This window comes from Euprymna scolopes, chromosome 28, assembly GCF_053919585.1.
Source record: "Euprymna scolopes isolate OS-2025 chromosome 28, ASM5391958v1, whole genome shotgun sequence".
Lineage (NCBI taxonomy): Eukaryota > Metazoa > Mollusca > Cephalopoda > Sepiida > Sepiolidae > Euprymna > Euprymna scolopes.
The window spans coordinates 28,034,110-28,046,440 of record NC_136509.1 but is presented as its reverse complement, the minus strand read 5'-3'; the positions used below and the strand labels follow the sequence as shown (position 1 = coordinate 28,046,440).

Below are 12,331 nucleotides of genomic sequence, written 5' to 3'. Positions count from 1 at the left end.
AAAATATCTGGGATACTGTCTTTTTTTTTATTCTTTCTTTTAGCATTCTGTTTTTTTCTGCATTGCTATCAACCTTCATAAATGTCCACATACTTACCAGCAATGCTTTAAACAAACTACATTTCTCCTTTATGATTGCATATATATTGCCATTCAATTTCTATTTTTTTTTCCAGTTTAGTTTATCATACACTATTGAATTAAATGCTAATAAAGATCAACTTAATATGGTTTTATATTAATTTAATTATTTAAACAGTAATTTCGCAGCTGTATCATTCATACATTGTATATCGCTGCTACCATGCATTCAATGAAAGTATGGAACAAATGCAGACCCTACCATATTATTGTATCACCTTTGTTCAAACTGCCACATACTTATCTATTCGATGCCTCTGTTCAGTCTCAAAAGACAATGGATACCCCTGGTAAGAGTAGCTGCGCATGTAACTGACGCAAGTGTTGCACAATCTCCAACCACACCTCTCCTGAATCTGCACTGCTTGGATCCAGTGACAAGGAGAAGTCCAGGACAACTGGAAAAAATGCTGAGATAAGCAGAGAGCACATACAGCACTTGGAAGTCCCAAATGGTCACCCATTTTAGTACTGACCAGGCTCAACGTTGCTTAACTCCAGTGATCTGACAAGAACTGATGTGTCAACACGATTGTGTCGTGTACTTATCTAAGTACTCAGCTTAATAGAGATTCAGAATATATCTGGCTATGGAGCAATATCTCACAAATTTTTCTAAGTGTTTGCAACATATTTCCATTCTATGAACATCCAAAATAAACACAAACCTCACAATATTATTGTACCATCTTTGGACAAAACAGATACAACAACAAATTAAACTCTAATTTGAAGGTCAGGATGATATATTTTAGTTAAAGTTCCACATTCAACACAACAGTAACATCTGAGACATCATGGTGGTTAACTGGCAACCTCAGTGTTCCAACTTTGAATCCAGTTCATTCCACAGAAACACTTTCACTTAAGGACATTTGCCACCATCACATTGTCTCTCTAAGTACCCAATATCCTTCTAGAAAGAATTCCTGATAAAAAGATAGGGGGGAGGGGGGATGAATGTCAAGAAAATCATCATGAATGATGTTCAACAACAACAAAAAAAAAAACATTAGATAAAACTTAATACTTTTGCATTGCAACTGCAGCGATCAGGCGATTCCATCTTTTAAGAAAGGGGATGGAGAGTGATAAAATAGATGTAAACATAGTATTGCATTGACGGTTTTTTTTTTTCATTATTGTTATTATAATATACATTTTATACCCTTTTATTGTTGATGTTAATCCTTGTAGAAAATTTTGATATAAAAAAAAGAAAAAAAATGCTTTGGCGGGAGGGGGCATTAATGCTGTTCGCTTTGCTTACCAAGACTATGTTTGATCAATTAATTTGTATGAGAGCTCTGAAAAGTATTTATACTTTGGTATTTTCTCACATGTCTTCAAAACGATAGAAGTTATTTGTTAGTAAAGCAATATAAAATGATACAACAAATATAAAAAAAATAATTTGCCATTGATTGTGCCTAACTTTATTTTTTTTTTTTAAGTGAATGGAAACAAAAGGTGATAACACTAGACTTCAATTCTAGCTAATTTGAACTACCATTCAAACGTATACAGACATATGGGATAATACATTTGAACTACCATTCAAACGTATACAGACATATGGGATAATACATTTGAACTACCATTCAAACGTATACAGACATATGGGATAATACATTTGAACTACCATTCAAACGTATACAGACATATGGGATAATACATTTGAACTACCATTCAAACGTATACAGACATATGGGATAATACATTTGAACTACCATTCAAACGTATACAGACCTATGGGATAATACATTTGAACTACCATTCAAACGTATACAGACCTATGGGATAATACATTTGAACTACCATTCAAACGTATACAGACCTATGGGATAATACATTTGAACTACCATTCAAACGTATACAGACCTTTGGGATAATACATTTGAACTACCATTCAAACGTATACAGACATATGGGATAATACATTTGAACTACCATTCAAACGTATACAGACATATGGGATAATACATTTGAACTACCATTCAAACGTATACAGACATATGGGATAATACATTTGTGATGAGTGGAACTACTACGAAACTAAAGTAGAGTATGGAAAGTCTTAATTATTATTAAATACATTTTATTACTCCCTCTCATACATAATGTGTGAAAAATTTAAGATTATTTCTAAGCAATATGTTGGTATACATCTGTTCAAATAGTACTTGATATTAAAGTAGCAATTCGTAGAACTTATGAATATAAGTGTAATTTTTATTTATTTTTTGCTAACATCAACAACATTTAGCAGTGGCCCCGAAGAAGCAACATTAACTGAAATCTCAACTTGCCGATGTTAGCAAAAAACTATACACACACACACACACACACACACACACACACACACTAGAATAATGAAACGAAATATATCAACTGATATGCAAATCTAATGATTTTTGGTCTTACAAAATATTATTAGATGTAATATTTTATATAAGACAATCCCAGCTAAATAAAATTGCTCATTATACAAGATAGAGCAAATCAATCAAAAATTATTTATTTAAATTTTATGATTTGAAAAGGTTAATCTTCAAATGTAGAATTTTTTATTGTTTGAAAACAAAGAATTCAATTGAATAAATCTATTTCCTTAACCCATGAGTTTTCAATGCTTATTCATCTCTTCAGAGGAAAAAGATTAGCAAATGTTTTTATTGGGTTGCACCTTATTTGCTAAAAGGAATAAAAATAGAAAATTAAAAATGTTCTAATATGTATCTAAAATGTTTTAAAAACTTTTAATTTTCTATGTTTATTGCTTTTAGCAAATAAGGTGCAAACCAATAAAAACATTTGCTAATATTTTTATTCTCAAGAGATGAATAAGCATTGAAAACTCATGGGTTAAGGAAATGGATTTATTCAATTCTACATTTGAAGATTAACCTTTTCAAATCATAAAATTTAAATACATAAATTTTTATATATATCTATTTTGGTCTCTACAAATTTGAAACAAGCCTCCACAACTGCCCCTCTACCATTCCCTTAAGTCCTCAGTATAGTCTGAAGAAGAAGAAGAAGAAGAAGAAGAAAAAAAAAATGATTCAAGCAAACAAGTGCAGAAACAAAGGGGTGAGGGTCTTTTCGTTACTAATTATGGGTTAGTCATTAATAGCCATTAGTTGTACAGTTTGACCCTAACCTGTCCAATGATATCGTTTGAAGATTACTTTACTAATACGAAAAGAATGCTTTCAACATTTCATACAAAGTAATCCAGTTTTAGCTGGAAAATGAATGGGAAATTTCATAACTTTCATTTCAAACAAGTTATATATATATATATATATATATATATATATATATATATATATATATATATATGTGTGTGTGTGTGTATGTATATACGTGTGCATGTGTGTAGTAATCCAGGTTAAGGTCACATTCATAGGGTAAGAATTCAGTAAATCCTTACTGTCGATATAAAAGCGCTCAATAATAAATAGAGCTGTATATCAAGTATAAAGATATGTTTTTGCTAAAATTTAGCAACACATTTGCAGATATGGTTCAGTCAGACTTCTTCAGGTTAAAAGTTGTCTACTATGGCTGCATGAAGTAGAATGAAACTATTTTCTTCTGAAACTGAACATGTAATTAATTTATAAAAACCCAATTCAAACTGTAAATTTTTGCATTACTTTATTTACATATACTTTTACTTAATTTTTTTTCCAGTTTTCAAAAGAAAATCGATCAGAAACTATGACCTCAATTATCATGTCAACTTTGTCACAATATACACTCATGTACAAATCTTTGATATCCGACACACGTTTTATTTTATCTGTTCCTTTGATAAATGCAAGTAATCTCTCAATGTGCTGTCATTTAATGTCTATATCAATAAATAGCTATTTCTTCGCACATAATACTAGGGGAGTTAATTCAGTTTACAGAGTCCAGAATCAGTAGCAGTTATCCCTTAAAGCCTAACCCCTTCTTCACTGTAGTAGAAGCAGTGGCAACGTTATAATGTCAGAGCTCCCTAGCTAACAAACAGGGCTCCGGTGAAAATTCAAGAGGAGTTGGCATCAGTATTGGTTATTTTTGGTCATCTCTGCCTCTGTGTTTGACAAGCAAAGACATGTCAAGCACAGAACAGTAGATCAATGGAGTGAAACTAACAATGTTTTTGTACTGTTCCTATGCGCATTCTGGGACAAACCTTTCCTGATTTTGTATGCAACTGCTACGATCAACAAGTATGACTGCATGCAAGGTTCGGTCATAAATCAATGAATATAATGACAAAAATAAAGTGGGAATGGATTCAAACACGCCTTGTACATATTAGTTCAATATCTGGGTAGATGCCAGATACCTCCGGATTTCAGCTGTCCACTGCTTACATTCAGTATGCCGCCATCTAAAATTAAATATTTTTTAATCATCTACATCATAACTCGGGTCATAAAGGGTTAATAAAAATATCTGGGATACTGTCTTTTTTTGTTGTTTATGCTTTCTTTTAGCATTCCTATCAACCTTCATAAATGTCCACATAGTTACCAGCAATGCTTTAAGCAAACTACATTTCTCTGTTATGATTGCATATATATTGTCATTCAATTTCTATTCTTTCCACTTTTTTTATCATACGCTATTGAATTAAATACTAATAAAGATCAACTTAATATGGTTTTATAGAGCACGATCTTTCTGTGCAGAAGTTTAACAAGAACAACAAAAGCAGCAGCAGCATCACCAGTCCTCAAATCCAAATTATTCTAAACAATTCATTATGCATAATTGGTTATATTACCCATAACTGAAGGAAGAGGATTGTGGGTTCATACCTTTCCATTGTCTCTACATGTGGTAAGCAAAAGACTTGTCAGGCATGGAACCACAAATCAACAGAGTGAAAATGATGGCATTGCTTTTGTGTTATACCTCTGTGTATTTTGGGCTAAACCTTCCCCGACTTTGTATGCAACCACTGAGGGTTGGGGTTCTCAGTGTCAGGAACAATCACCCGCATCCATGCAGGTTAACAAATAGTTGTGATCAACAATGAGAACTTTGTGCAGACTAGTCATTCATGCAGCAAGATGTTCATGCTCTCTATGCAGAAATCTGATTTGCCTAACAAAGAATCAGCAGCAGCTGACTGAAGTTTACATAAGTGAAAATTCTTTTTAGAGATGAATGGAGGTTTTAGAATTTTTTGGAAAGGAGGTTTTTACCTCAAAATATAAGAAAAGAAAATTAGGCATCATACCATCTTTGATTTAATACAATAACATTTAACCAATTATTAAATTCAACATTGTCATTTAAGCTACTTTTGCCTCATATGGTCTTTTATCAAACAATGCCTTCCACCTAATATAGCATTGTCATTGCTTTCAAATATCAGTTTCTAATACATTATGTACAATGCTTCAAGCAAATTACAGAACTCTAAAGATTAGTAGTAGGAAAAGCAGTGTTAGGTGTATTAAAACTTTTACCAGCCAAAATTGCTTCATGGCAAATTTGATGCAATTCTGACCAGTAGTTTTGGAGCATATGCATTACAAAAAAATTATATTTTATGGCATAGGTAAATTTATTGCCAGAAGGTTTTTAAAAAGGCACAATATTACCAAGGAGAGAGATGGAAGGGGCAAAACTAAATATTCAGGTTATTTTAAAACAACTATTTTCAAAAGGTATGTTAACGGTTCAATATTTGTAGACTTAGTATTTTCCACAGATCCAAATTTTTTATTCTGCTAAATTAACCAGTCTTGTTATGCCCACACATCCAACTATATATATATATATATATATATATATATATATATATATATATATATATATCTAAAAGACAAAATCTGTGTTAGTGTGCGCATTTTTTGTGTATGTCCAGCAAAGGCTTTGGGAGAAGGGGGGGGCACTCGGGGTTCACTCATTCTTAAAACTTTTTATATACTGTTTAAATTACAATATCTAAGATTTACGAAGGGGGGGGGGTCACATCTATCTTTTATTTGAACGACTTTTACACGCTATTTTCGCACTATTTCTTTGTCTAAGCGTGTTTATTTGGCTTCTCAGTATAAAAGTGAAACTGAATCCGTAGTTTAAACAGTCCCTGGCACTTGTGCTAGGGACCTCCAAAAAAGCAATGAGGTTTGATCAATGCGGGGGAAACCCCTTATATCAAAAAATTGCTAACTTCCCTTTTTATGGGGAGCTGGTTTTTCTATCCAACAAAAGAAAAAAAACTACTGCACAGTCTAAGTTAGTGAAAGAAAACCAAAAAAAACTGCCTCACAGCAAAAGTTAAGTGCACGATTTCATTCCCTCTACAGCATGATGTTTGACCTCATTAAATTCACGCATCTGTCTTTATTTAACGTTTTAATTGTTAAATTAAAATGGTTTTCATCCCTTTCCCGTCGTAGTTGAGCGGGTAAGATGCCAGATTTTTTTCCTTTCTTTTGCACCTTCGCGTCAAGGCTTCGGGTTTGAGCCTACCTTCGTACCAAAACATTTTCCCCCCCTTCTTTTACACCTCCAAACACACGGGCAATGCTGGGCATCCCCGCTAGTGGAAAATAAAAATGAATTCATGCAATCAAATATATCTATTCTTCAGGAATAAAATTGCAAGTCATAACGCACAAAGCTAAAGAAATAATGAAATCAAGAGAAATAACGCCACAATCGCTTTGTATCACACTCGATACAGCTAAACAAAATACATTTCAGTGAACAACATTTAGTCACAAATTGATTTCTAACAAGCACACTTGAATAACACATTTGTTTTTGTATTCAGCGAATCAGAATCCAAAATTATATTATACAAATATGTCCAATCAGAATAATACATGCCATAAAAATGTATACAGGAAGGGCGTGGTCAATCGATAATATGAGAATACTTGGCACAGCGAATAAAACCAACAAAATCAATCCAGGCAAAATAATCAATCAATTAATATATAGCCAGACAATAACAAGAACTTTAAAATAAAATTTAAACTGAGAGTTATACTTACTTTGGTAAACTATGCCGTTGGTGATAGATAGAACTTGTGCTCTGAAAAAAAAAAAAATGTTTATACTGTTAGATCAACAAGAAACTTCCTGCAGAATTTTTAATTTTGATTTCAAATGATGTATTTTCAAAAAAGTTTGTTATAATACCGTTACTTTATATATAATTTTAAAGAGCGTTTTTCACTAGGTAATCGTTTATATTACAATTGCTTTAAAACAATTTAGTCTTCTTTTCAGAATGTTTACATACAAGATGGAAAAAAAGCAAATTTGCACAATTTTCTTATTTCAATTACAGCTAGGCTGAAAAGCTGCTGAAACAGCTCATGATATCAATGAAGCCTTTGGCCTAAGAACCACTACTGAATGCACAGCACAAAGGTGGTTTAAGAAATTTCGTGGCGGCGACGAGAATTTTGAAACTGATAAGCGTAGTGGTCTGCTATCTGATGCTTACAACGATCAATTAAGAGCCTTAGTCGAAACCAATCCATGCACAACTGTTTGATAACTTGCTTCTGAATTAGATGTAACATATGACGATTTTCAACCACTTGAGAGAGATTGGAAAAACGAAAAAAAAAAAAACCTTAAATAGGTACCTCATTAATTGAACAACAACCAAATGAAACACTTATGAAGTGTTATTTTCCTTTCATTTATGCAACAAGAACCCATTTCTCAACCTGGTTATGACTTGCGATAAGAAGTGGGTTCTTTACAACTGGCGATACTCAGCTCAGTGGTTAGATGCCGGCGAAGCTCCACGACACTTCCCAAAGCCAGAGTTGTACCAAAAGGTCATGCTGACTGTTTGGTGGTCTGCAACCAGTTTCATCTGTTTTTTTTAATGCAAGCAAAACCATTACAGTGAAGAAGTACTGTCAACAAGTGGATGAAATGCATCAGAAACTTCAACAATACTAAATATTAGTCAGTAGAAAAGGCCCGATTTTCCTACATGACAACGCCTGACCGCACGTTACTAAACCGACCTTGCAGAAATTGAATGAATTTGGGGGTACAAAACTGCCTCATCCGCCATACTCTCCAAACCACCCGCCTACCGACTATCATTTTTTCAAGCATCACAACAACTTTCTGCGTGAGAAATACTTAAAAAACCTAGGTGATATCAAAAATGCCTTCAGCGACTTCATCCCCACCAAAATCCAAGACCTTTACATTACTGGCATAAATACAATTATTTTGTGTTGGTGAAAGTGTGTTCATTCTGAAAGTGTTTGTCATTTTAGATGGCTTGAAGTGATGGATTTGTTTCATCTATTGTCACACAAAAGAAACTTTATGCTGAAACACTCACAGTTTTGATCAATAAATTTTTGTTTGAGCCAAGATACATTCATCAGAATTTAAAAATTAAAAAAAGCCCAAAACTTTGTCAGCTTAATAGTTATTTATGTTCTAATTTGGGAGTTTTATTTTGCTATAATTGGTTTAAAAAATCAAAAATATTTATCTTTATTTGAAAAAAAATCACAATCTTTTTTTAATTTTTGTTTACGATCAGTTTTTATTCAAAAAATAAATATTTATTTATGAAACTTATTTTACAATTAGTGTTTTTTGTTTTTTTTGCAGGATTTGAATTTAATTTTCTTAAGGTTTCATAAAAAATTGTCCAATAATTACTGTATTTTCTACATAACAAAGAATATAGTTTTCATTTTTCAGTTAATTTTTCATTAAATTATGTTTGCAATAATAGAAATAATATTTCTCACTGAAAAAATTGTCCAGCGTTTGCAAAAAAACCCACAAAAAACACAAAACTGTTGTTCAGCACATTCCAACGGTTTATGTAAACTGCCCGGATAATCCCAACAATAGTATAGTCCATATTCTACATAAGTACTTTTATATGTATACTAGCAGGGTAACCAAATGACAATGCAGTGACGATTCGAAGTGTTAGTTGCAAGTGTTTCAACATAAAGTTTCTTTTGTGTGACAATAGATGAAACAAATCCATCACTTCAAGCCATCTAAAGTGACAAACACAAATATCAGCAGACAAGGTTTTGGCCTCCATATTTTAGGATACACAAAGTTCATCAATTACATTGAGAAATAAAAGAACTATTAATACCAAATAGTATTTTTAGTGCATTTGACGGAACAAACTACCAAAAAATGTCCAAATGAATGTTCATAAATGGAAAAAAAAGGCACTCTTTCATTAAAATAATGCACCATGTCAAGTTGATCACAATGGTGACAAAAATACATGAATTGCATTTCACCCTTCAGCGATTACTAGCTGCTTGTGAACCTCAAAAGAATGTTCCCAGCAAAGAGATTTGGTTTCAAGGAAAAAAAGACATCAGAAACTGAGGCAAATTTTGAGGCCAAATACAAATCGTTTCATAAAAATGGCATCAAATTGTTAGAGAAGGATTTGCATCACTGTACCACCCTAAAAAAAAAAAAGATTATGTTGATAAATCAAGTTGAATTTGTAGTTTTGCCCTGGATTCATCCAGTGATGCGCTATAAATCATAAGTTGCGGATTCATTTGACGTTTCCTTCTCTACGGGTGCAAAACCTAGCTTATACGAGTAGTTAACATTCAAAGGCTGGAAGTCTTCTACAGGTGCTGTCATTAGCACATTCTCAGTATCCATATCTCCAACCGCATCCTAAATGCTACAATCATTACGATAATATAAGCTTCCTAGACTTGAAGTATTTCTTATCAGGAGGTTCGAATGGGTTTGGGCACATCCTTTATTGTCCACGAACTGACCAATAGCATCAACACCACTACTGAGATGGTGCAAGAAGATTGGTGGTTAACTGAGGACGCGACTCATGATGATTAAAGCCAACTTGGAAGCTATGCTGGGTCCTCGTATTTTTGTTGTGGGACAATTGAATCGCAAATAGCTGAAGTATGCTGAGAAGTCAGCAGAGGACAGACCTAGATAGATTGCTTTGACAAGTGGCACAGCCAATTTAGTTGGTGTCAGCTCAACCCACACTGGGTTATTGCGATTACAAATGTAAGGAAGTAATTGCAAGTATCTAGAAAAGTGAAAATGTCTGTGTGTGAGTGTGTGTGTGCATTTCCCTACGAAATAACTTTGTCAATTTTCGGTCTACAGACTCGAGATTTGGCATAAGGGGTATTGAGATTTGGGAAAATCTTTTTAAATCGGTTTTCGGTTAGGAATATGGCTGTTAAGGGGTCAAAGTTCAACGATTTGACCTTTAAAACCTCTACCAAACTCCTCCACCAATTTTGGGTTAAAGCACTGGAAATTTTAGATATAGGTTACTTGGACATGGATCTAACTTCATAATTTCATTTGAGCCCAAAACAATAAATGTTAAGGGGTCATAATTGGGGTCAAAGTTTTTAAAAAATTGACCTCTGCGGTCTCTACCAAACTACTCAGTCAATTTTTGGTCTAAACATTTGAAATTTTACATAAAGTTTATTCAGACATAGGGCAAGATTTTTAATCAGTTTTTGGGTGAAAATTTGGCTGGCAAGAGGTTGAATTTTACAGGGTTGACGTTCGCAGACTCTACCAAACTTCTTCGCCAATTTGGGGTCTAAACACTTGAAATTTTAGAAGTAGGTTACTTGGACATGGGTCAAACATTTTAATTTAATTTGAGCCCAAAACAATAAATGTTAAAGGGGTTAAAATTGGGGTCAAAGTTAAAAAAAAAAAATTGACCTCTGTGGTATCTACCAATATTTCTCTATGGTAGTTAAAGAAGCCTATTATATAGAAAGGCATTACCGTACATATTCACACTTTTTAATACATACATACGCACAAAGTTATGAACAGTACATAGGGCCTCAAGCAAAGCCGGGCAGAACTTCTAGTTATAAACAAAATGCTTCCCAACAACACAGACCAAGCAAACAATTCAGCTTTTTAATCTTGTTTATCATTAAAAAAGAATAAATAAAAATGAATTACTTCATAAGCACCCTAAATTTGAAAGAATTTAAATAATTGAATCGAACTTAATTTGAATTACTTTCAAAATTTTTAACAGATCAACAGAGATTAAGACATTGCAATTTTCTAAAGCTATATTTAACACTGCTTACTGTACCTAGGTGGCAGTCACCATAGGAAAGTTAAACAGAATTCCTTGAAAAGAGGAATTTTCATGGGACTTACACATTCACAAGCAGTCCCTTCTTGCATAGAGGTGTCGATATCCACCTACATACAGTGCCTGGTATTCCTCAATGGTTACTCATCCAGTATTGATCAGGCTCAACACTGCTTAACTTCGGTGATATAACGAGAACTGGTGTGTCATCATGATAATGCTGTATATTAGCACTATTTAACCTAAAATAATTTTTAAAAATTAAATCTACTAAAGGGAATGTGTTTCAATGGTTTAATATTGCACTTGCTCCATATTTAAAAAAAAACTTTTGGGTCAATCAAGACTCCGGGGCAATGCCGGGTTAGGACAGCTAGTTTGCAACATTTTTTTTTTTTTTTTTTAAATAGTTATGAATAACACAAACAAGATGAGAGATTTGACCTGATTGTAAAAAAAAATATAACTTAACAATTTTTTTCTAAATGATTGGCAGTTTTGTATTACGGCATCTCAATGCTTTTTGTCAGAACAAATAATTTTAGTAAAAGTTTTTATGCTTAAAATTTTTTATGTCTTCAAATATTTACTCATGTTTGCTTTTATTTATTTTTTATTTTTTTTATCTATTTATTTTTTTTATGGCATCAAAACTTTTAAGGTTGTTTAATGCTGAATCCAGTAATTTTGGAAAAAGTTTTTATACTTCAAATATTTATTCATGGTGTTTGGTTTGGTTATTTTGTTGAGTAAAAGTGTTGCTTTTGACTTTGCAAAACATGATTGAGTTTTGCAAAAGGAAAGGAAAAAAAAAAACAATAACACCAATGTTTGCTGCATTTTACATCAGGAAGCCAGTATCTTCAGACAGCCTGATCTGATAGCACTAAAAAAAAATGGTTGATTGTATAAAAACTTACCTGAGGCCGAATAGGAACTGATGAGGATCTCTTCATGGCGTCCAACGCTTTGGAAGATGGAGCTGAAGTTAAATTAAAACATTAAAATTATTTGCATATACAAGCGCACAATGGGGGTTAATGTACTCAACAGTATGATAGAAACGTG

General features: G+C 32.9%; 1 protein-coding gene across 28 annotated transcripts in view; it reads right to left on the bottom strand.

The window, feature by feature from the left end:
• The window catches only part of LOC145249540 (uncharacterized), a 917,547-nt gene that overhangs the window by 143,046 nt on the left and 762,170 nt on the right, over nt 1-12,331 (bottom strand). For all 28 annotated transcript variants that reach the window (XM_080111167.1, XM_080111174.1, XM_080111165.1 and 25 more), the window contains 2 exons: nt 12,184-12,245; nt 7,161-7,201 (listed from right to left, as the gene is read on the bottom strand). In XM_080111167.1, coding sequence (XP_079967293.1) covers nt 7,161-7,201; nt 12,184-12,245 — 103 coding nt within the window. The remainder of the gene's footprint in view (nt 1-7,160; nt 7,202-12,183; nt 12,246-12,331) is intronic.